Below are 26,069 nucleotides of genomic sequence, written 5' to 3'. Positions count from 1 at the left end.
TCTGGGAGGAATTTATGGTTGGAGAACTCCAGCCCTGAACAGCAAATAGTCAAGCTGGTGCCTCACTTGTCTGGGAGAATGTACTTGATTCTGGGCTGTGAATAATTTTGTTTTGATATTTCCCTTGGAGAATAACCATGGCTATACCTGGGACGCTGTGCTGGGAGAAGATAGTATTTGAGGAAACTACCATGTTTCTCAGAAGTTTGGTTGCTATGTCTTAGTTGCCTACAACATCAAATTGACCTTCAACTCTTCACGTAGAAGGAACTGATTCTAAAAATAAACATTGTGAAGGGTTGTGCATTTTTTTTTGCTGCATTTGTGTGCTTTACCATTGGTGATGTGTACCTCAAAAACCCTGTGCTAGGATTATATGAAAATATATGACCTAATTTAGTTCCCTGCCATCCTGAGGTCTTGCACAGTCTTTCCTCAGTGCCAACTATGACCTTTTCCCAAAAACGTATTCAGGTTGCACTAAGACAATTTGTTGTGTTTAGTATTGATGTAATTTAATGTGCTGGGTCATCTGATTAGATGTTCTAATGGTTACTGCTCTCTATAGTCCAAGAAAATCAAGGACTGCACGAACAACAGGGTTGTTATTTCCCAGCCAGTGCTCTGGGGTTCTCCTGCAGGTATTAAACAGCTACATCAAAGGTATAAACAACTCCATGTCCTAAAGCGATCAAAACCAAACAGGGTGTGTTTCTGACATAATCTTTAGAATGATGTGTCTTAAGTATTGTTACCATGGGAACAAGGTATCCATCTCTCTCTCTTATCCCCTTATAAACTGATCCATATGAAGACATGAGAGAAAATCACATACCTCTGGACACCAGGGTTTTGTACTTTGCCTGTGCAAAAAGTCACGTATACGTCTTGATTTTAGGCAGTCATCTAAAGCCTTTTGAGTGATGTGGGCATGCAGCTTCTGTTGCAACATCACCTCTGTACAAGGTGGTTACTGTGGAGGCTTTTGAAGGGCTCTAATGGGCTGGTCTTGGCAGCTACTTGCAATGTGACATTCCACAGGAATTCAGGGCAGCTCCCAGTGCAGAGTGATGTGGCTACCATGTGTAACTCTTCTATAAACTTAGCCCCCTGGCCACGGCTTCTGTTCTGGGTATTGCTGGGACATCAAAGCATGAAGAGCTATCTCTATTTTGATGCAGCAGCACTACTGCACACGGGCATAATGCAGATGCAGCTTCCAAGGAAGGGCTGGAAAGAACCTGGCACTTCATCATGCAATAACATCTCTGAAAATTCAGCACAAATCTGGCAGAAAGCGCATTGCTTTAGTACTTGTTGATTGTATGTTTTGACTCTAGCTCTAGAAACCAGAACTGATTAGCTGGAAAACTTCTTACTGTTTCATTTCCCAATTCTATAATGTATGCACATATACAAAAACCATACATAGACAGCAGTTTCTCTGACTCACACTGCAAAATCTAGCAAGTAAAAATTCTGTAATATGTGTTCCCGTGTGACCTACTGTAGGTGATCCTGCTCTGGCAGGGGGGTTGGACTAGATGATCTTTCGATGTCCCTTCCAATCCCTAACATCCTGTGATGTTGTGACAGTGTACTTTCAATAGTAATTCAATGAGAACTGCTCTGTGGAAAGATAGTTTCCTTGTCTCTGATATGTTTTGAGAAGTCATCCATAGGTGAGAAAACAAAGACAAGTAGTTTACCAATGAATTTCACACTTTTTTTGTCCTACATGTCTGTTTTTTTTTTCCTTTCTGAGCCCTTTCCTCTTCCAATAAAAGAAAACACAGAAATATGGGATATTGTGTTCTGTTTAACTTACAAGAATTTTAGGACTAGGTCACACCTCAATTCTAGTGGGGGCACAATAAAGAATGCAAATGAATGTGTTTAATAAGCAAAGCACATGCTTATGCTACCTTGCATTGCAGCTTTGCATTTCACTTTGATTCTATTGCTTTGGATTCTGCTACTGATGGATAACAAATATTTTGCAGTCAGAACAGATGGGTCAGTTAAGAGTGGATTTTTTTAAATGTGTTAAATCTTTTTTCCCCTTTCGCTCAGTTTTATTCACCATGTACAATCCAGCAACTGTATCTATCCCCATATCCTGGTAGAAGTGCAATACCAGATCTGAAGTCACTTGCATGTGAAATATTTTGCATTTCTTCTTTAGTGCAGATGTTTGTGTGTGTGAGAGGCAGAGGTATGGAGAGTAGCTTCTAAACTCTTTGAAGAGACTCCTTAGAGATTCTCTTGTTGCTTACCTGTTTGTCTTTAGTACAATCAGGTACTATGACTCTAGAAAGATAGCTCGCCTCTGTTGTGACCCAAGTTTCAATGTTCAGGTTACAAAGATACAAAGATATTCCTTCTGTGTTTATTAATTAATCTAAATAGGAAAGCCCACCTGAACCAAGACTTATAATGCATGTCTAAACCGGTCAGATTTACTATCAACATCACTAGTTTTGTTTAGTAACCAAAGGTATGCACTAGTCTAGTACTGTTGACCACTAGTAAATGTCTTCAACCTCAGTCTAAGTGGTTGTTTTCTGAAGAGTGAAAGGAATATTTAAGAAACTGTGATAGAAATGAGTCCAGTATACGCTTTTACCTTAAATACAGAAGACAATCTGAAGCTACAGTGTGACATTAAAAAAAAAGCAAACCAAACAAAACCTAAACCAAAACCAAACAGCCTAGCCCCCAGTAAATCAGTGCAATGAATGACTCCAGGACAATGGCTGGATGCCACCCTTTGATTTATTGTAGCAGGGATGCAGACAACAGAGGATAACTCATTGTGCTCAGAGATAATGGGTTTGTCTGAGAGCCATGTAACCCTGTTATCTGTCAACAGCATTAAAAAAGACAAATAAAACACAGTACACAAATATCTTCTTACCGCTAGCTGGCTGCCAGGTGTGTGTAGTGTAAATAACTCCTGGTAGATCTACATCTAGAACAGATTAGAATCAGGAAAACCTTAAAGCCTCATCCAGGCTGGATGAGGCTTTGAGCAACCTGGTCTAGTGGAAGGTGTCCCTGCTGATGGCAGGGGGCTTGGAACTGGATGAGCTTTAGGGTCCCTTCCAACCCAAACCATTCTATGATTCTGTGAAAGTTTTGGTGATGTTTCAAAACTCTTCACTCACCCTCCCCTTAGAGATAATGATCTTTTGAACATCATCAGAAGAAAAAAAGAAAATCAGGCACTAGTGGTATTAGGTATAAAAGGTATGCAATGATTTCTGCAATCAACTTCTAAATGCATGCACTTTGCACAGAGAAGCAGGGAAAAATGGAAAGTTGTCTTACCTCTGTCTGTGGAGAGTGTTTTTCAGCTGCAGAGGTTAGGTGGCTTGTGTAGTTTCTGAGATGTAATTGGAACTTTCACATTTTCTGTCAGTCAGAAGCAAATACATATTCTTATTATCAGCACTGATCTCTATAACAGGCTCTTCCCAATAATGGTCTTGCAAAGTACTGTGCCTACATCTCCCTCTCTCTCCCTTGTACATTCTCTCTCACACACAGGTGGCTTGGAATGCCCAATGAATTAACTGCTCTGCTCAGAGACTTCTCAGGGAGAATTAACCCTTTCCACTGTATTTGAAATCAGATTTTATACCTAGACTGGAAAACAGATTGTGCAGCAGGCACTAGCAATGCTGTCCTTAAGTGGATGAGATGATTTCCTACCTTGTTAGCACTTAGAAAAGTCTCTCCTATTGCAGTAACTCATTCTTAGGAAAGTTCTCATTTTACATAACATGCTTTAAGTCTTCCAAAAGATATTTCAAGTATCTGTGGCAAGAAGACTTCTTCTGGAAGGCAGGGTCTCATTTTCCATACATTTAATTTCAGCATAGTGATGAATATTGCAATTACATTTTTAATGACACAAGACTTTAAAATTACATGCCCATGACTTAAAAGGTATATTTTTGCATTATTTTGCTGTATGGGAAAGTGGATTACAAACAAAATTAGTTTAGGATATTTTACTTGAAAATCTGAAATAGTACATTATCCTCATTTTACAGATGAAACAAAGTCACACAGAGAATCAAAGTCAAGATTAGATTAATCGACATTGATGCCAGAGGAGCTATTATGTCTTGTTTGGCATCTGGCAGAACAGAGCAGAGAATTTCATGCAGATTACTCCATTAAATCTATAACCTCTCTTTGGGCTTAGAAAAAGACCTCCAGAGCTGACACAAAGACACTGTGCCATCTTTAAGCTGCTTGCAGGGCACTATTGGAAGTTTGCATCATATTCCAGTATGAGTTTATTTAAATTCTAAAGTTTCCTTTGTGTTGCTGCTACCTAAAGACAACTATCAAATTTCCACCTTCTCCAGGATAAGCCGACAACACTGAGTTGGCTTCAGTGTGGACTTAAAAGGTTTGTTGAATCAGGTCTTGGATACCAGATCCACCACCAGTTACAGTCAATTGGAAGTCTCCCTGTTGAGAAGTGATTTGGGTCTTTCAGAATGACACAATCTATTCTAAACTGTCAGTTCTGTGGCATTTCCCTCTACATCTCTACTTGATATGTGATTATATTGCAGTTCATCAGTCAGGTTTATTAGGAAGCTTAATTGGATTGCATTAGCTGGCATTTAAGCCATCCAAAACAGTTGAGAATGCAATCAATTAAAACATCCAAACATTAATGATGTAGTCACAGGGCAATTTATGTAGATGGCTAATTACCTGTTTTCTCCAGTAAGTAGCTTTTATTGCCCAAGAATGGACAAATGATGCATGAGAAGAAAAGAAACAGCATTTCAAAAATACTTCTGGCAAGGTTGCACAAAAAAGAAAATGGCAAGGTGTGAATGTTTCTATTGTTAAAACTCTGTAAGAACAAACCCTAGACCGTTTCCAGCACTCAGAGGTGTTCCTAATATTGTAAGACTTCAATGAGACTTTTAGAGAATGTATTGAGTATATTACCAGTGTTTGAGTGTCTTATAATGACATCTGAGGTTTCCAAGCAATCAAGATGCTCCATGAGATGGTCATTTTAAGTGGGGAAAATACTAATCACTGTCAGCTTTTCATTTCATCCACTACTGATCTGGATCTGAAAATGCAGCTCCCTTGGGACTTCAGATCCCTATACATCATCCTATGTGATACCCACAAAGTATATTTGCTAGGTTGCATTAGCATGTGCAGCACTGACCTGGAGATAAAAGTACAGCTGAGGGGTGTAACAAAATGCACACCAGGAATGGAATGGAATCATTAACATCCTCCTGTGTTTCCTGCTCCCTCCTACATTCCCCCTCTGGCTTTACAGCTGAATTTTCTCATTTACTGTGATGCAGTTCAGGAATGAGACATGCAAACTTATTATCAGATACTGTTCTTAATTTCCTTTACAGTCAGTGGGGAAATCCTTATGCTAGTTCATTCTCTGTAACTCTGGATTTTTTTGGAATCATGTAGGAAATATGCAAATGCAAAAATGATGGTAAGGCACCTGAAGCTCCAGCTAATCTGCTAGGCTAAGCTCAGTCTTGCATTGCATGCAGAACAAGTACTCCATGGTTCTTGGGAACACAGAGTAGACTTGTCAAGGTCTCAAGCAGGTTTTGGCTGTGCATCATATACCCAAAATAAACTTTGGAAATGAAATTAATTTAAAACTAAATAGTTGCATAAGTCTTAGATGTGTAGGTTCCACATCTGCATTGAGATGTGGAACCCAGAGGGTCAGTGGCACAGGCTATGACAAAAGGCAAGGCAAAGACTGGGCAATGGCAGTGAGAGAACAGAGGCTGTTTTTTCACTGGCACATCTATTGCCACTCCCTTGGTGAGAAACTGAAAATCACATCACTGTGATCATGATTGTCTTCCACTCTCTGCTGACATAGCTTTGGGACTGGCTCCTGTTCTCTAACCTTGCCATTTGGGATGGCAACTTGTTCCCTACTTGTCCTCATACATTCTCAACTGCTGAATGCTACAAACAGCAATATCATCCTGTATATCCTACAAGCACTTTTGTGACCAAATTAAACCACCAGTCCTGTGCTTGGGGTGTCAGAATTGTACATATGTGTGAGGCAGATGCAGGTCTGTGGTTTTCTTTGGCATCCTACAGAAAAAATGAATATGAAAAAGTCATTCCTGGAACCCACAGCAGGAGTAGTAGGGTAAAGAACCTTCCAAATCTCACAGCTTTGGAGTGCTGTGCCTTCAAAGTCATGAGTCACTTTCCTTAAGGTGTCATTGAGTAATGGCTGACTGAACCAACAGATTCCAGCATAGAGCAGTTCAGCTGAAATATGATGGAAACAGCCAAAACTCCAAAGGCAGACGATAATGCTAGTGATAATTTCACGTAACACACTAAATTAATGGTGACAGAGACTCCTCAGAGCCCTGGCAAATTGGAAATTGCTTGATGCAGAAGCAGCACAATGATAACACAGTTAATCTTCTGCAGGGAAATGATAGTAAAAGAAATAGCTTTTAGATTAGCTGTCATTAAGGTGAAACATCTGCCTCTGCAAGTCAAGTGGAATGTCCTCACTTATGCACACGGAAACTCATTAAAGTTACTGGGTTTGCAGGGCTGTAAGCCAGAGCCAAATTTCCACCATGATCTAAATCTGGGAAGCACAATGAATTAGACTGAAAGTCAGGAAGATGACTTCCTAGGCAATATGTCATCTTCAAAAATGTTTGATCAGTTGTTGAAGTTGGCTGATGTGTTTAGATTCTCTTAGAACCTGTGAGCACATAACTAATGGAAATAGGAAAAATAAATGTGAGTGATATGATTTTAAAGGAAATAAAACCTTTTGAGATCATAAAAGTTCAAAGTTTAGCTCTGTCTGAACTCTGAGGAAAACTTCCAGTTGAATATTTAATTCCAAACAATTTGCCATAATTTCTAAGGTTTTCTTTGCCTGCTGGACTGCAGAGCATAAGGTCAGGAAACTTAACTCGTGTAACTCTATTTGTGATGCAAATGTTTTCACATCTGATTTTCCTTTTATATTCTTGTAAGGAATGTTGAATACCTCATAGAGCCAAGACTGACAGGCAATCATTTGTGTAGAAACAGTCAACCATGACTTCAAAGTTTTCTTTCATTATTCCTTACCTGGTGACAATGTGCAACAAGGTAGTCTTTCTGCAATTATTACAGCCTGACTGCTGCAGAATGCTTTAGAGGAATAAAATTCATAGGGAGCAAAGAAATATTTGGTACTGTCTGTATACAGCTAAGAGATGAATAAACTACAGATATTTCATCTTTCCTTGGGATAAATGTAGCTTCGAGCTGGTTTACAAATAAATGAGTATCCAGTTCCAATATTTACATAGTTTATCAGGCTATATTCTCTTCTTGATTACATTAGTGTTGATTCATATAAATACACCTGAATTATTTGGTTATCTAACATTTACAGCAGCATGCCATAAGAATGTGTCCCAGAGCACACTGAACAAGAGATTTTCAAGGAGTAAGTGTTACAATAGAGTTCCTTCTCTAAATAACTTCAGCCATCGGCTGCACGTACAGAAAGAGGGATGTGTCTCAAAGCAGTTGGAAAGAGCTCCACAATCTTGATGAATTGCAGCTTAACTTTAAAGAAACATACAGAAATGACCAATACAGGTTTTCTATCCAAATTCTTCAGTCTGGAAGAAGTGGAAACAATATCCTGTTAGAAAATGGCAGGTATATAATGAAGTAGGCGATTCAGCTGAGTGGTCTCAGATCCTGACATGGGTATGGCAACAGATAAGAATGAGATTTATCAGCCTGGAGGGGAAGGAGATGTTTGTTGATAAATATTGATAGATGTCTGGTGCATAACTATTGCTGGCGGGGGAGACTGGGCTGAAAGGGAAGCAGCCAAAGCTAGCTAGCTCCCTAGAGAGAACAATGCCCTCTCAGCTGATTGCTGCCATAGCTCGTTTAACATAGCAGCAGTCTGGGTGGAGTCAGGCTCAAGTGCAATGATCCTCTTTAGGCATCTGAAATGGTCTTCGTGGCCTCACTGGCATCGAATGAAAAATCATAATTAGCCTGAGTTATAACTGAAAGCAGTGATGCTGACTGTCCACAGAAATGCTGGGTACTCAGAAAGGACTCCTGCAAACTGCAGCATGTTGTTTTTTTGAAAGATAGCATCTTCTGGCAAAGCACAGTGTGATGTGGAGTGAGTGGTGGAGGTATGTGGATGCACAGGCGTAGGGATGCTTTTGGCCATTAGGTGCGTGGGCTGGGCAGTAGATGAATAGATGGGTCACATTTAATCCTGTCTGCTCCCCAGGACTCCAGGGAATGACTCAGAATGGGTTGTGGTGAGTGTGAAATTGTGCTAGGCATGCATAATGCCATAATGCTGCTAATCAAACCCCTCTCACTGTGACTAATCAAAGATCTATTTGATATTCCAAGAAATTAGTTGGAAGAGCAAGCACGTAATGGAGAAATAAAGAGCAAATCAGAAGCTTAGGCACAGGCAAAGATAAGGACTTTGATCACAGTAGTTTAGTGAGCACAAAAAGAGGACAGAAAAGATAAAAAGAAACAAATAAAAATGCTGATGAGAACAGCTAAGATCTGCTGAGAGAAGCAGCCATTCATCTAGACCACGAGGAACAGATAAGAAGTTATGTGCCTTCCTGGTGCTTAAAGAAACAGCCGCTGTAGGTACCTGAAAACAAGCTTTTCCTCAGCATAACTGTATTGCAGTCTTGCAGGGATGCATGTGGTCCTCACTTCACTAGAAATTACATAGAAAGCTGGTATTGCTGCTCTCAGCAGAGAGGCTATTAATCCAGTAAGCTATGTGCAGTGGTTTTGATTTAAATGCTGATTCTTCCTTTATACAATATTTGTACTGATATTATTCCTATCTGTCAGCATGGATAAGTGGGGGGAGAACCAGATTCATGTTCTCTCTGTAATGATGTTTCACTTGAGAGTTTAAGTGGTAACTGGACAATGCCCTTAATAATATGCTTTAACTTCTGGCCAGCTCTGAAGTGGTCAGTGACCTACAGGTCACACACATGGTGACTGTAGGTCCTTTCCAGCCAAAACTATTCTATTCTAAAAGCCAGAGAAGGATCAAACTGCTAAAGAAATAAACTATTGCGTGACTGACACTGAACCAAACCTGCAACTAACAGAGACAATGCTAACAGTATAGCAATGTGAAGCTGTAGAGAGACTTATTATTCCAGTCAATCAAAAACCCAAAATAAAAATCAAGAAAAAAAAATTCCAAAGCCTTAACAACTGCTTCTCAAAGATTTCAGCATGAGACACAGAGAAATTCCCATCTGTTGATTACTATTTGAAGACAAATCATCAGAATTCTTTCTTTCAGCTTGCAAATGTAGCCAACAGTGGTTTAAGGATATAATTTCATGCTTGGAAAGAAACTATCCTATAGCATCTTGATGCCAATTATGACCAAAAAGTACTCATCAGTGTCACTAGGACTAAAATCAGAGTAACTTTTCTTAAATTTGAAAGGAAAGAAGCCCACTCTTACCTGTGCTGTTAGAGAAGAAAAAAAGGAGCATGCAGAGAAGAAAAAGATGTGAGGGTACAGATGGTATCATTGCTTATGGGGTTGATTGCATGGCTGGGCTGGTGAATGAAGTTTCACTCTGGAATGTTGCTGTTCAGAAAACAAGGTAACAAAAAAGAAAATGTTCCATTTCCCTTTCATCCCAATCAAAGCAGGAGAGCAGTTCTCTGTGTTGCTTTAATCTTTTGTTTTCAATAGCAGTTTCTATTTTCCTCCACAGTTGTATTATCACACTCCAAAAACATTGGGACAAACTCACTTGGAGCAGTCAAAACAAATATATGTCTGTTGTTTTGGGCCCCATCTCACTGTTTCCTTTTTGTACAGCACAGGCACACTGCCTTCAAATTAAGCTATAGACTCTTCGCACAGATAAAACACCAAACAATGCAGAAATTGGGTATATCAGCACTATCTCTCTGCTGCCCCCTAAGTCTAGTTGTCCCTACAGGTGGTGAAGCTATTTTTGTGACAGCAGGCAAAGCCCTTCAGAGCATGTGAGCTGTTGATTCCCATGCTGTCCAGCACGGATGATGAAGAGCAAGTGCTGAATCACTGCAGAGCAATCACATCTTGGCTGTTGCCTCCAACCCCGACCTCCTACTCGTACATTGATCATTTCTTGATTAGTTTATGCTCCAGTGCTGTCTTCTGTGCACAGATATCCAGGAGTGCAAAAGATAATATTTAGCAGGCTCTTGTAAACACCCCTACTGAGATATTATCTCCATTATCTACACTGGCAAACTGAGACGCAGGGATCTGGAAGTCCAAGGTGAAGTCTGGAGTATAGCTGCCTGTGTGTCCCAGATAACAGGGTATTCATCACTAGATTGGATGTTTCATCTCTTGTTGAGTCTCATCCTTCATATTATCTATGTTCCCTGGGACAGAAAAACAGTTTACTTGGTGTTTGTACTGTTCCTACTCCCCTCTATCGGTCTGATCATTGCAAATCCATTGGACTGAGGCAGTTCTTTCCATTTGGGAGTGGGTGATCTGAGCGGTGTAACACCTATGGTCCTTCACAAATATAAAACATCAAAATTTTACTTCTGACTGATCTTTTTGACTGGCCCATAAAAATAAGGCTACTTAATTGAACAGTATGTGGTAAAGCTAATCAAATAAATAGCAAGGAAATACAGGATTATTGTTCATAACCTGCGAGCTGTTTGAATGTTTTCCTTCACTATGATTGGAACCCGTGTGTTAATTAGTTCAGTTTAGCTAGACAAACACTTTCTCCACAAGGAGGATTTTACATACATCCACAATAATATTAAAGAACACTGAATACTGCAGTTTGCCTTTTCCTCATAGGTTTCTTGGTCAGTTTTGTTTCCCTACCTGAAATTTTCTACTACTAATCTTGCTGTGCCATGTTTGGTGCCATGTCTATTGCATATTTATCATGAGCTTCTCATCTTTCCCTTATTCTTGCAGCCTTACAAACTACAAAGCAATCAGACACTGAAAAACGCCCAAACTGATACATTAATGTATGCTGCAGCTTGATGCCTCTCGCTTAAGTCTTGTTTTCAGCTTTTTAAGTTCAGCATTTTGATCAATTTTAAGACCATAGTCTGTGATTTTCCAGGCCTCTTCATAATGCTTCATTTCAAAATTATATTGTGCAATCTTATGAAATGTTTTGGTTAAAATTTCACTGCCAGGGCGATTCATGATGCTGCACAATGCCATAGATTCGTCTAACTGCAGTGCCTCAATATACTGCTTAACTGCTGCTGCTTCTTCAGCCAGTGCCAATAGCAGGTGTCCTTTCGAGCAGTGGTCCTCGACGCGTGTTTTAAGGCTGCTCCGGCCGTGCTTCTGGATCACTTTCTCCATATCTTTTAAAGCTCTGTCATATTTTTTCAGGTGTGTAAGGCAAGCAGCTCTCTGTCGGAGATACCTTGGATTATCTTTGCTTGTCAAGATGGCCAGGGTGTAATAACCAAGAGCCTTCTCATAGTGATGCTCTTTAATCAGCACATTTCCTTCTTGGGCTGCTACCTGTGGATAGAAAGTTACTTAATATTAGTTATTAAAAGTGGAAAAAAAAAAAAAAAGAGTAAAATATCTAGTCTGGACTGGCCACAGTTAAGACACTAAGAAATTTTAGATACTTTTTCAAATGCTGAAATTGCATCTAGTTGGAGAACATATAATTGGCGTATTTTTTTCATGCAGATACAAAAATCTTGGCTTGATATGCACTTGCTGTTATCTCAAGAGTTTCTCAACCACTCTTCTTTGTTTCTGTATGTTTTGCTAAAAACACTTTTTCTGAAGTTGTTTACATTCCTTAGGAATGATATGTGAACTGAAAACTGAATGGACCAAACTCTGAAAGTAGAGTGTGTTCCTTTCTTGAAACCCCATTTCTCCATTGGTCTGCTCTAGCAGGTGACTATATGGAAATTGCATCTTCTGGTCCATACACAGTAGCCCCATGTTCTGCCCCACACATATTTGCATGTGCTAATAATGAAGGTTGGTCTCTACTGAAGTTTTACCCAAGCTATAGGAAAAAATTGCCAACTGATGGCTTTGCTAATTATTAATCTCAAGTGCAAGTGAACTATCTGCTCTTGTCTGAAGGGAAAAACAACAACAAGAAAATAGAGAAGGCAGAAAGAGCCACATCATTTTTAGGTTCATAAAGGTCAATAAAGAAAACTCCATTAGAATTATTTGCTTCAAATGGATTTCTCATTATTTCCCTTTATTGGTAATAAACAGAGCTTTTAACATGCTGCGGCAGAGTGGATATTTAAGTTATAAACAAGGCTGCTACCAGCAGCTTAGGTCTTACAGAAGCCTGAGCCAAACAAGCTGAGACTTCAGGCACAGGATAAATGTTTTCACCAGTCTAATTCCGTGGGATATCACACACTGCCTTTGGATGCTGGTGGCTCCCCAAAATTCAGTTAGCCCAGCCACTGTCTCTGTAGCCACACTTGACAGCCAGCTCACGTCTTCCAGTCTCTTTGTGTGCCTTATCTTTTTATTTTGGTTGACCTAGATTAGAATTGATTGCTGTTTAACAGAACTAAGGTAAACAGGTTCTGGATGAACTGGATCAATATTGTAGGTCAAGTCTGAGCATCTCATTTGAGACCAGTGGCAAGAAAGAATTTAGCCATTCCTAACAGTTTATGAAGAATTCTACCCCCATTTTTTTGCTATAAAGGAATGTAAAATGTTTTATGTAGCCATATTTATTAGTCTCCCAGCTTCCACACACAGAAATAGAGATAGGACCTCTCCCCAAATAGTGTCAATCACTGTCTTTAATAGTTCTGGCTGTAAATTGTAAGGCAGTCTGTCCAAAAAATGTCAGGTGTCTGTTTGTGTATGCATTTGAAGTTACCTCACTGTGTCATAAAGGACTGAGAATTCACATATTTTTGTTGCATTTTTGGTTCCAGTCCCTAGTGACTGATCATCTGTGGAAATCAACCACAGATCAATTCCTTGGAAAGAAAATGAGTGAGGAGTTTAATGGATGTGGAACTATGGCCAAGGGTTAGTGTCTGAGCAGTAAATATAAATACCAGGAGATGGACTGATAAGCAGTGAGCTTTGGAAGAGGGCTGGATGTTTTCAGAACAGTTTGGAGCAAGTCTTTTCCTTCTCTGGATTTGGGATCCACAGGCATGTGGAATGGCAACTTCCACCTTGGGCTGATGGCCTAATTCTGACACAGACCATATAGCTCTTGAGAGCATTTCTGTAGGAGTCAGCTCCGGATGTCCTATGGCATGTCAGCAGCAAGTGCAGCTCTGAGGATCTCAGCAAGGAGATTGCAATCAGTCATGCATTTAGCCTTTGACTTAGGAAACTGAAGGGTTGAAGCTGCACTAGCAGCAAGCAAACTCCCTTCCTCTGACCTTTGCAGTTTAATAAATCTTTCAGATTCCTATTCCCATGTGGCTCTCCCAGTTGTTTACAAATTTCTTAGCATGGGACCCCTTCGACTATAAATAATGAAAGAATTTTATTGCTTTGTTTATCATGAAAAAAATCAGTACATCAAGGAGCTCTCCTTCCTCCACCCTTTCCTATTCAGCTTATGTAGAATTATTTTTAGCTTCTCAGACCAGACTCTGGGATAATGATGACACACTTCTATAGTACCTGTAATCTCCAAACACTCTGAAACAATGTGGCAGTGATATTTTTGTGTGTGGAGCACTGAGGCTGAGGGTAAATCACTAAACTCTTCTTTGCTTCAGTCTCTTTATTTGTGAGATAGAGATGACAGAATGAACACCATCCCCTGGAGTGTAGTTAAGAGCCATGGCAAAGTAAGACCATCATTGGGGGTTTTGGCACTAATTCTGTCTGTAAGCTTTTTTGCTTTTACTGAGATCTTCCTTTCACACACAACCTGGAATAGCCTTGCAGGCAAAAGGAAGTGCTACTGGAAAATCCTTTGAGACATGGGGCAGGTGAATTAACCAATTCCTTCCCCATCCCACCAAAGTGCATACTTATCCCTTGTCACAAAATACATATTAAAAAAAAAAAAAGTGATTCTGGGCTAATCAGTAATAAAAGTAATCACAATCAATAAATCTTTGAAGATTAGAGAATATGGAAAGACTCACAGGTGTTGGAGTCCAAATATTTACTCAGTTGAACAAAAGCACAAGTTTAAAGATTAAAAAAAAAAGAAAAAAAATCACTCTATTTGACTTCCAATGTTGGTATTGAGTTCCAGTCTTGAAACCAGTCCAGCCACACCTATTCTCTCAAGTGGCAGAAAAATCTTTCATGATAAATAAGCCACCAGTAAGGGGTTTTAGTCCAGAGCTTGTTCCACAGCTGCCAAAAAAAGACAGAAATAAAGTGCCTCTCCTGTTTTAAAGGTTTCACTAATCTGTGGTACCAGTGAGTTCCTCATATTTAAGTGTAGTTTAAGCTGTACAAAAATTTGTTTGAGGTTGTTTTTTTCCTTCCTCTCTCTTTTTTTTCTTACTGACAGCATAAGAAAATCCTTCCTTTGTTTTCTCAAAAAGCAGCACAGAAGGATTAGCTGTAAGAATTCCATACAGAGTAAGTGATGTAGCAAGGGAAATTCAGCTGTAAAACCTGTCTTCATTTACAGACACTTCCACAGACACATTCTTGATTGTACCTTTATCAACTTTACATAGTGAAAAATTGCAAATTGGCTCTAAAATCTTCAAGCTCTTCCCTTTAAGACTGAAGTTTTTACATTATTCAGAAGAGAGGGGCTCTCTTCTCTGTAATGGGGTATATCTAGGGACCAGTAAATTAATACTTGTTTACTTATATCCTCCTGCTGTTTTGCTAAAATACATACAAAGTACTCTTCTCAAGATGCATTAAGTATATCAGCATGTTGTTTGTTTTATAACCTGGGAGAAAGCATAACAATATAGCTTCTCACCAGGGTGCACCCAATCTACAAATTGAATAAAAGGAAGCAAACTGATTCTCAGAACATGGAGCTTCTGGGTAATCAGAACTGCAGATGCTTGAGTGAATCTTAAAACTCCTCACCATCAATCTGACCTTGTCCTGTCTTATTACTGGAGATGACTTCTCAGAGCTGGTTGTATTTAGTGGGAGAAACTTGAAAAAAATACTGTAAAATGCATACTTGGGTGGACTAGAGCAATGTGCCATTTTTGTGTCAAACAGTTTCAGCTAAGAAAACCAACACCAACCTCAAAGGCTAGTCGTTCTATAATAATGTGAATATATTTAAATCTCTAAATGTTACAAGAAAGAGCTAAAAGGATTGAAGCATTTCATGTGACTGAATCGGAACCTGCAGTTTAATTTCTCAAGAAAATTAACAAAACGTGAGTTCTCTTTCCCCAGAAGCCAGCTGTGAGCACCATCTAACTCATACAGAGTACAATACTAGCAATGATCTTAGATCTCTGCTGCCACTCACATGCCCTGCATTTTAGTGTTGGGATTAAACAGGTCACTTGCTAGGGAGACCAACAAGAAATTCCCCCAGGTGGTAAGAAGTGATAATGATGAATTATTAAGAGACTGAAGCAAGGTCACTTCAATGAAAGAAGTTTGGGTTCAACTTCCTAATCTGTCTGGAGTGAAGGCTGGAGGAAGAAGCCAATTTGTTTCTTGTTCATCTGATAAATGGTCTTCTCACACTTCTCTCACTTCTGTTCAAGACAAGGCAGGGAAAATCTCTGCAGCCTAATTTTGCTTCCCATTTCTTTCCCCACTGAATCAAAAAAGGATTGTACCTGAGAGAGTTGCTGCTGTTGCTTAGCATCTACGAAGTTCAGGAGAAATCCCAGCTCCTTTTCATCTATCCTAGCTAGCATGCTGAATGAGTGAGCTGCCACTGGCATGTTCTTCTTCAGCTGCAGCACAGCTAGTCTTGCACTAGCAAAGTCATCAACGAGGGAGTGGCGAAATGCCTCCCGAAGGTGATCAAGGGCCTCTTCATACCTTCCTGTTGATTAACACCAGTACAAGCTATATAACCCATGCCATATGGAGAAAGAGACATCAAGAAAACCTACTAAAGCAGGATTTAGGTAGCCTGTCCACATCTAAAGGGTATTAATTACTTCATACCCTTTTCCAAAGCATTTGCAAACTTCTCTTGAAAAGTATTATACAACAATACCACACTTACCATTTAACATTCACTTTAATTTACTGCTCACTCACTTAGGCTGATCAGCTAGGTAAAAGAATGAGAACTTACCCTTTGCAATCAAAACATCTGTGTAGAAGATGTGATATTGTGAATCCTTGCAAATTTTAATCAGTGCTTTTGCAATCATGAGAAGATCCCTGAGGGTTTCTTCTTTTGAGAGGTCTTTAGTAGCAACAAGCTCAGTTAATGCAGTCCTGCCATGCTGTAGAAGCCATTGAGTGATCAGTCCTTGGGCTTCATGCTTTAAAGACAGGATTGCTGGGATCACTACTCCTGCCTCCACCTTCAGAGCTGAGATCAAATCTTGCACTGCCTCCTGTGTAAAAACAAGATGAAAAAAATAAATGGTAGCAATAGCTACATATTGATAATTTGTTCTTTCAGATGCTTTCAGTTCTCTGTCCCATAGGTCAGCTGCACACTTTTGGAAGCTCTTTGCTCTTCCTTGTGCTGCATCTTTTGGAGATGCACCATTTCAAATTCACTGTAGGACAGGTGTGATATGCAGGTAAAGTGTAAAGCTATTGACCATATTAGAAGCAGATAAACCATGCAAACACCTGACATGATTTCCAGGCAACGATAGACTGCAATCTCCAAAGTCCACTGTAACACTAATTGCACACAAGAGCTTTTCACAGATGCAGATGGACTCACTAAACCTTCAAACTGCTCTTTCTTTGTCCTCTTGTTGTTGCTACATTTGATCTAACATAACATCATGTCATGAAAATGTGAGATCAAATATAGGGGAGTTTGCAGCACTGCAAATCAATGCATGGTAGTGACAGTGAGAAAGATCTGTGATTAAGGATTAGTCTTCTTCCTCTCTCTAGACTTGGCACAACAAATCAGTAATGTCAAGTGGACTAACTGTACACCCAGACAAAACAAAAGCCTTCACTGACCAAATTCTGTGAGAAACTCTTGATTTCAATGAGTGTGTGACAAAGCCTGTGGTACTTTACACTAATATTGCTTATTACTGTCAGAAAAATCACCAGCAATTCAACATAGTGCTAATACCTTCTGCTGCTTCAGAGCCAGGTAAATGAATCCTCGTCCACTCAGAGCTTGCACGTTCCTAGGGTCCTCCTTTAGGATGGCGTTAAAATCAAAAATAGCAGTTTTCTTCTGACCAAGGCGCCCATAGCATTGAGCCCTGATGAGAAGACAATCTTCAGCATAACCACCTGGAGGAGAGAAATGCAGCTGTGCTTACTTGAAAGATCTTGAGTCTACTGCTCTAAACCAGGGTGCAGTAAATCACAGTGTGTGCAGACCACTAAGCCCCACCACAGGGCTTCGAAGTGGCTAAGTGAAAACGATGCAGTAGACCTACACTTTGTGTTATGGTGACTGCAGGAGTGAAAATTAAGTACCACTTTATTCAGAGCTGTAGTAAGGGTGGAATAAGAGGGGTGTGCTGGATGGAGGCAAGTGTGCTATGGTAAGGAACTGCAATCCACAGATGGGACGGCAAGAAGAATAAGCAGCCCCATTTCAAAGAGTTTTCAGTCTAGTTAAACATGCCAAAATAACATTGGAATGAAAAACTGAATGAGTGGAAAAGGTAAGAGAATGAAAATCATAATATCACATCACTCAACTAGCACAAAAACTTCCTGGTTTCTAGTAAAAACAAATACACATGTCAATCAACACTGTCTCTCCTCAAATACCCATGACTGCTTTTCTGAGTGCCTCAAGGTCTCAGCAAGAGTGGGTCTCCTCAGGAACAGACAATGGAAGAAAAAGGAGTGGCCTGCAATTATTAAGCACTCAACCTTCCCACACAGGCAATGTTTTTTCCTACCTTCTCTGGGATATCTAGACTCAGCCAGCTGACAGTATAGAGAAATCCCACATTTGCCAGTTGTCAACAATGAAAATCATGGTCCATTCGTTCACAGGTTGCAGTGCATATAACTTTCTGCTATCCATATGCCCCTTCTTTTCAAGGCAATTTTGAAAATGATCTTAATTTGCTCAGGCCTGCAATCAATAACTGTGACATCCCAATACTGGATGATAAATCATCAGTGCCACTGTAAATATTTCTTCATAGGGAGGTCAGCAAACGCAGTGTCTTGCACAGCTGCCTGCAGAGATGAGCCAGCAGCTAGGCTCCTAGCAATTCTTTTACAGTAATGAAGCTTTTTCTCCCTCCTGATATGCTCCAAAACTTCTATACCAAAGGTTATTATCGCTCTGGAGCTCTATCAATTGACTCCTGTAAAGACAATATCTATTTCTTAACAAGCATCTGTTCTAGCAGGTGGGGAGTTGATAAGCTGGAATGCATGGGCTGTGAAATGGAACCATCTCAAAGCAATTAACAGTGTTGTTTGGTTTTTTTTTTCCATTTTCATAAAACAATCTCTCTTTTTCTCAGTGCTGCTGTCATAACATTTGCTCAGAGTGAAAGGCAGATTTCCATATGATCATGGTTTTACTTGAAACCAGTGCCAGAAGCATTTCCATGTTAGCCTGATCTCTCCCCTTAGGAGAAGTTAAGATAGTGCTGCATGTAAATAGGTGCATTCACTCTTTTGCACTGGGAATACACATTCACTGGTGTGTTGGAACAAGAAGGCAGGTTGTTTGCTGCAGGGACTGTATTTACAGCGTGTTCATTCTGATGAAACAGAAGGTACCACATAAATTTCACTGGTAGGAAGGTTTTCAGGGTACTAACTGATGTAACAAACTAAAGGGAGCCTTCTGCTTCTACACTGCTTGTCTAAAATGGGCTGAAGCTGGCTCTGTTTCAGTAGCTTTTCCAAATTACATACCAGCTAGCATCTCCTCTAAAAGTTACATAGAACAAATAGGATGAAGGCTTCTCTCTTCTGAAAGGGGGATTTCCTTCATCTAGATGATTTTGCAAAGTGTCCCTTCATTCACACTCTTTCAAGGACTAACTGCTCACAGGGTCAAAATTTCCCTCTCATTTATCACAAGTTTAGCTTTGATCTCTTTAAGAAACAATTATATTGTATTTTCAAAGCAGCTCTCATCTCTTTCTAGATCAAGTTTAATTTTCCGAGTAATTATTTCCAAAAATATAGTCATCCAACCTAGCAGGTGAACAGGATCAAAAAGCCCTGGCTTCTCTTGACATTACCAAGGCTTCTGGCTTACCTCGCTCACCTATGTACAGTTACTTACTGAAAAATCAAGTTTTATAGAAGGAAAAGTATTTCTGTAGGATTAACCTTGAGACTTTTCCCTATATTTTGAGCATCTATCTCCCTACATTAAGTACAGAAGAATCCCCCTGCCGTTCAGCTTTTCCTTTACCAATGGAAGAACAGCATTACACTGCTTATCTTAAAGGGTCTTTTTTTAAACCACAGTGAAGAAGGAAAGCATGGCACATAAAAAGGAAAATAATCTAATTGCTCTGGGAAGATAGCACTGCCAACATTAAAACAGGTAATTTGTTCAACAGCACAGATGTACTTGTGAGAAAAGCTATCACTATATGTAGGAAAAAAAATATGGTTACAGATCAGTTTTTCCAGACCAGTTACTCAGAAGCAACCAAGCAGTAATTGCAGTCTGATGTTTGGTAGCAGGTCTACCATTAAAAGACTGCAAAGTGTCAAAAAAGAGACATACATTGTGTTTCCTGTACACTCTACACATTATATTTCTGCAGCAGGAAAAACAGGGAAATGATTAGCTCAGAAATTTCAAACCACCAGCTGGAAGTAGATGGGTTCAGGATGTTAAAGATCTTTTCCAGGTTATGAAGGAATTGTGGGTTCTCTGTGTTGATAGGACTCGGCAAGAGTGGTTTATGCCTCAACTTTTAGCATGTGAATGATGCAATTTAAAATAAAACTCAGCTGTACTCCAAGAGCATTTTATGTACTAAACAACATAACAAAATCATGCACTGGGTCTTCTGGACAGGTGAAAAAAAGGGGCTGATGCCCCTGTAGAACTGAACTGAACCCTTGCAACCCACTTAAGGAGTTCATATGCTACTTACAGGATAGCAAGAACTGCAGTCACTGTTCAATTGCACTATTTCATGGTCCAGATGAGTTGCTCCTTTAAACAAATTTTATCCCGCTCTTCGCCTGCCTTTGTAAGTCTACTGTTTCAATCTTCTCATTGGGGAAATGACAGATGAGAACTGGTTGGGCATGCATGCCTACTCACTGATCTGATTTCCCATAGTAGTAAATCTCCTATCAGTATCTTGATAACCCTACCTGAAGCAATGATGGCAAAGGAAAGATATGCAATGGCCTCTTTGATGTCAGCATCCTTCCGTTTGTCCTTTAAGATGGCCAGCGCTCTTAAATGGCAGTGAGTCTGCATCAACTTCCTGTCTTCATCTTTGAAAATGTCCATGATTGGCAGGAGGCAGGAGGTATCTCCAATTCTGATCACTTTCTTTAGCAGCTGAACCATGTGAGAGAAAAAGGCAGAAGAGAAATATTGTCATGAAAAGATAAATGAAGTCATGCTGAAGCTGGAAATAGTCCTGTCTAGTGAGAGAAGTATGCTCTTCCCCAGTGCTTCCCCACATTTCACTAGGGCTTCAGCCAGCCATGGTCCTGCCAAGGACCATGACTCTCTCTCCCTTAACTCCTGCGCCAGCCCTAGTTTAAACGCATGTTGGAAAAAACATTACTACTTATCTTTTCTCACCCCCACTGCAGCTGTGGAAATCATTCTGGGGAAATACATAATGCTGCTTTGCTTACTTTGGGCAGCATCTGTTCCAGACTGGCAGAACTGTTTTTATAAATACAGCTGAACCTCAAAGAAAGAAAGTTTCTGTGGAACAGGATTCCTGTGACACCTTTTGACTGTTGATTTGAAACCAGTGAATTAATGGAAAATCAGTGAAGTGCAGCAAATCATACAAAACTTCTTTGTTTCGTAGGGAGTAGTGAAGTGGTGACAATAAAACCTTTCTCTTTATGGCTAGAATTTATATGAGATTTTTAAAAAGCAATAGTTCCCTCTGATGGCAGAACCTGGTAATTCAGCTTTATAATCCTTAGTAGGAGAATCAACATGTTGGAATCTTTTTCATGGTTTCAAGCACAAGTCATTAGCCATTAAAGAAAGAAAACTGCAGACCGATATCTGAGCTTCTGGTTTTGTTTCTTTCCCCAGTCCCCTCTACCATGCTTCATTAGGATAATCAGTTAGGTAGTAGTTCTGCCTCCTTTTCTCTAGGGGAAAATTACCAATCTCATCAATATTGTCACCAGGGGCAGGATGCTCAGTCATGCTCTGCCTAGTTAAAGTCTCTGATGAAAAGTGCCATTAAATAGCATGTGATGAATGGGCTGTATTTAGCCAGGAGCCCTCGTGTGGCCTGGGCTACAGACAGAAAATCCTGCTTATGAGGCCTGTATTTACCAGTTTACCACCATTCCTGAGAAATGCCTTGGAGCACAGGTTGGGGTAGGTGCAGCCCCATTGGAAAACCCATCACAGGTTGTGTGATGGGGTGAGTTCCAACTCTGCAATGTGTGATGAAGCGGCCTCATCATGCAGCTTGTACCCAGAGCCTTACAGTTGTCATATAACACTGAGAAGCAGGAGACAAGCAGGGCGCTCTGCTGGGAAACTGAAAGCCCTTGGAACACCCTCTGGCAAGCCTGTGTCTCTAAAATGGTCTCTCTTAAGTATCTTTCTGATACAGAAATGCATATTCTGTGTCAGCCAAGAGGGTTGTTAACGCTCTTCACCATATCATCATCACTCATCACTCTCTCATTCTCTCTGCTAGCCAGGTGCTCCTTACCTGGTTGCCATCATACACAAAACCTTTCTTCAATTGCAGAAGTGCGAGTCTAGCCAGGATGGGAGACCCTTGTGGATTTTTGGAGAGTGATAGCAAGAGGAGCTTGTGGGCTTCTTCTACACAGCCCATCTGGTACAGGGCATCAGCACAAAGGATCCGTGATGGTTCATCAGAAGTGTCCAGCTCCACCAAGAGAGAAGCCAGCTGGTAAACCCCAGGGGCATCTCTGGAGGCAAAATAATAAAGAAAAAGGGAAAGACTATCTTCAGGGAAAAAATGCTAGTGAGAGTAGTGAGTAATGGAGCCTCTTTGTCTCACCTGGAAGCTAAGAAGCAGGTTATCAGTCCAGTATCAAAGTGGATGATACATTTTACCATGTCCAGCACCACAGATACCTCTGCCACTTAATTCCATAATTCCTCTTTATAAAAACATGTTCTTAAGCACTTGTGGCTCTCAAGAAAGGTTAACAAATCATGATTCATATCTCTGGTTGCAGCGGATACCACAATTGGAAAAGGAAAAAGTAACAGTGACAGTGAAAAAAACCCAGAAGATTGCTATTTCTAATGAAGAGCTGCGTGTCAGAATTTGCACGCACTCAGGTCTGTGTCAACAGGGAGCTTCTTGTTCCAGAAGCAGCATCTAAGGGGGCTTGTGTGTGCCCCGATCTGCCAGTGCAACACTGAATGAGTCAGCACATCTTTCTGTTCTTCAGTTGTACCCCTGCAGTGCAGGCCCCAAGTACTGGCTGTGAAATGTGCATCATGCAACTGAAGAAGAAGGCCATAGTAGTACTAGAATTATTAAGAGACTAAATAAATGTGGGTATCAGCTGTAAAGAGTAGCCACCTGAGATGAACTTTCACATGCTATTTCCCACTTCAAATTTGCAAGTTTTCCCCTGAAATATTAGTATTTTACATGAGGAAAAACTGAGCAAGTAACATAAAAATTCAGTTTTAGGAAAAGTCTTCCATTTTCTCCAAGGGTGGTAACAGACAAACTTTGAAAATGAAACACTGCAACTTTTACATTTAAATAGTAACTTGTTTAGTGTTGGAAGAAATAAAAAAAACTAATGTATATATTACTTTGATGAGCAATCTTTGCTGACCTTTAGAAAGATGATTTCAAGTTTTAAAATTAAAAAAAAAAAATTAAGTAAATCCCTCTGTTCTACCTTCAAACTCAGGTTTTAATGGATTTATCTGGAATAGTTTGGTGGTGTTGTCTCAGATCTCCCAGTCTTAAATATGACATTAATACAGTTAGCATTGAAAAAAGAATTTGGATTGCCAGCACCAAGTACATGCATAGTAGCAGCTCAGCTCTGTGTTGGAAGGACACTTTCTAGGGGTTGGGTACTTCATGGCCCCCCAAATCCTTCAGTTCTCAGAGCTGAGAGTGAAAGGTGCCAACTAGCACCAATGAACCTGTTTTATTATGGGTGTATCTACTCCTTTAGAGGAGAAATCTCTGACATATTCCCTCTAGCATTTTGCTCTCTCCTAGCTCAGGCCAATCGCTATGTCATGGATTAACTTCCACAGAAAGACTGAGCTGATTTGGCTACGTGGATCCTCTCGCATTCTGACATACCAGCAAAACAACATTCTGCTGGAACAGCCACACATATGCAGTTTTATTTCAACCTGTTAAGTTAATTATGAACTTTAAAAGGGTCTTTATCCTATTCTCAGTTGTCTGAAGCAAGTACCCTCTCTACTACCCAAGCTTCTCTCTTTCTGTTAGGAATCTGCACAGCCCCATTTCTTTTTCTCCCCACAGACTGAACTGCCTCCCAAGTACCTCTTCTTCTGGAGCATCTTCTGGCCCTCTTCTTGGAGAACCTTTAGCAGAAGTCCTCTTTGGTTCCACGGCACATAGGACTTGATTGTGAAGATGGTTTCTTCCAGCTTTAACTGGCAAGCTGTGATATAATCCAAAGCTGTCAAGTAATGGCTGCCACCAGAAATCCGGATAAGTCCACGCCCACATAAAGCTTTAATACAGCTGTTAGGATGTGGGGAATCATGCTCAATAACCTTTTGAAAGTCCTGCCGGGCTTGTTGGTGGTCATGAGTGTGGAGCAAGCAGAATCCTCGCAATGCTAAGAGAGTATTGTAGTAAGTTTTCTGCTCTGCTGCTAAGAGGTGGTCACAGATATCTAGGGCAGCTCTGATGTGTCCATGCAGGAGATGGCAGTCTGCTAGCCGAACGCTGAGCTCACGTTTGGACCCTGGGGAGATCTGAAGGAGGAACTGGATTGTCTGGATGACAGCAGGGAGCAGTTCAGTACCATGATTGCCTCTGAGTTCAGTCCGAGTACGCACAGCCTCCCTGTACGCTGCAAACTTCACCTCCAGAACAGTTCTAGCCTGTTCTTCTATCCTCTCAGTGTCATGTGGTGAGAAAAGCTCTTCAAAGTGTTTCATTGCCTGGGCTGGGGTTGCTGCAAAGGCTTCTGCTAAATCCTGCATCATTTCCTGCATCCGTCCACCTAAGAAGAAATATGCAGCAGCGCGTTCCAAACGCAGACCCAAAGCATCATCTCTGAGATTTTCATCAGCTGAGAAGCTCTTGAGGGCCTTGCTACAAACTGCCACACACTCCTCAAATTTACTTTTCTTCAAGAAGTAAGCTGCCTGCACCCTGCAAACCCAGATATCATCCGGTGCCACTGCAGACAGGAAGTCATAGCAGTTGCCCAGCCACTGCTCCAAGGAACTGCAGTCTGGGCTTCCTTTCTGGTATGTAGAGAGATAATTAGAGAAGGCCTGGATGACCTGTGGCAGGTGTTCCCTTTGCCTAGAACACACATAGGCCACTGCCTCAGCCCGATGCATCACAAAGGCTTGGATATAGTCCGCCACTCCCTTCCTAACTTGTGTCCCTAACAGCACCCGTGCCAACGCCCTCAGCAGCAGCAGCTCCATTGAATACTTTGGCTTGGCCTTGAGCAGGGTATTGCACTTACCCACCACCTCCTCTGAGCATCCTCGCCTGAGCAGGGTCTCCAGTTTATACACTGATGATACCACATTTTCAGGACTTAGAGTGGAGAGAAAGATGGCAGCTATTCCCACACTGAGGGAGACAACGGCCAGGTTCTCGCTCTGGATCTTGGGAATCTCATTCTTGCCTTTGCACCACATCTCCAGGGTGGCTATCACCTTCTCCCAGAGCCCTTTGTCCAAGGAGTTCACTTTCTGTACAGCTATGGGGGCACTGCAGCTGAAGGCAGCCATGTAGAATGCGGTGGCTCTTGGTAATTACTGCTGGGCAAGATGGAGGTCTCCTTCTTCGCAGAGCAGCGTAGCAAGCTCCTGAGGTGACATTTTCTGCACTTGTATCTTCACCAAGTGGCATCACACATGTCACGTGGCTAGTGCCTGTAAAACAGAAAATCAGTGATGTGAGGAGCTGTGGAGCTGAGGGGGTTTTTTTGGTTGGGGACAGATTTCCAATTGCCAGACACAAGCAAGCCCAGGTCCTTTGAAAAGCCAGTGTTCTGTCACTGACAAGCTTGTGAGGGAGCAAAGCCAAGAAAAGAAACACTACAGAGATCTTTAGTCCACAGATACATTAATGGTGGGCAGAAAGCAGCCCCACAACCTTGTCAGTGCTTCCTACCCCATGGATGTGGGGCAGGAGGTCTGCTAGGCATCATCCTCCCTGGCTGTGATAAATTTTTTGATAAATTTTTAATGATCAGACGGTTTTTCAGTCCTGGTGGTGGGCAAGGAGGGGACAGAAGAGCATCTCGATCCTTCGCCGCCGCTTGTTTTTCCTCCTTTGCCTTGGAGAGGCAGGAAAGGGAGAAGGAAATGTCCGCCCTCCCGCCCTCTCCCCCTCAGGATTTGGCGGGAAAGTTGCAGTTGAGCGGCAGGACCCGAGCGCCAGCGCCCGTCCCTCACTCAGCCCCACACACCTGGGTCTCGCGCTCCCGCTGAGGGGCCCTCACGAGCTGGGCGCGGCCGGGGAGAGCACAATTACCTGAGAGCGGGGGTCGG

At 41.1% G+C, this 26,069-nt stretch overlaps 1 protein-coding gene across 1 annotated transcript; it reads right to left on the bottom strand.

Moving 5' to 3' along the window:
* Positions 1–11,095: 11,095 nt before the first annotated feature.
* Positions 11,096–25,304, bottom strand: TTC34 (tetratricopeptide repeat domain 34). Its single transcript, XM_029085300.1, is given in 7 exon segments — positions 11,096–11,614; positions 15,853–16,060; positions 16,319–16,590; positions 17,301–17,467; positions 20,501–20,693; positions 22,054–22,277; positions 23,783–25,304. Coding segments are annotated over 7 exon segments (3,105 nt in total).
* Positions 25,305–26,069: the final 765 nt, after the last annotated feature.

This window comes from Antrostomus carolinensis, unplaced genomic scaffold, assembly GCF_000700745.2.
Source record: "Antrostomus carolinensis isolate BGI_N321 unplaced genomic scaffold, ASM70074v2 scaffold12796, whole genome shotgun sequence".
Lineage (NCBI taxonomy): Eukaryota > Metazoa > Chordata > Aves > Caprimulgiformes > Caprimulgidae > Antrostomus > Antrostomus carolinensis.
The sequence above is the reverse complement of the archived record's forward strand: the minus strand, read 5'-3'. Positions and strand labels throughout refer to the sequence as shown.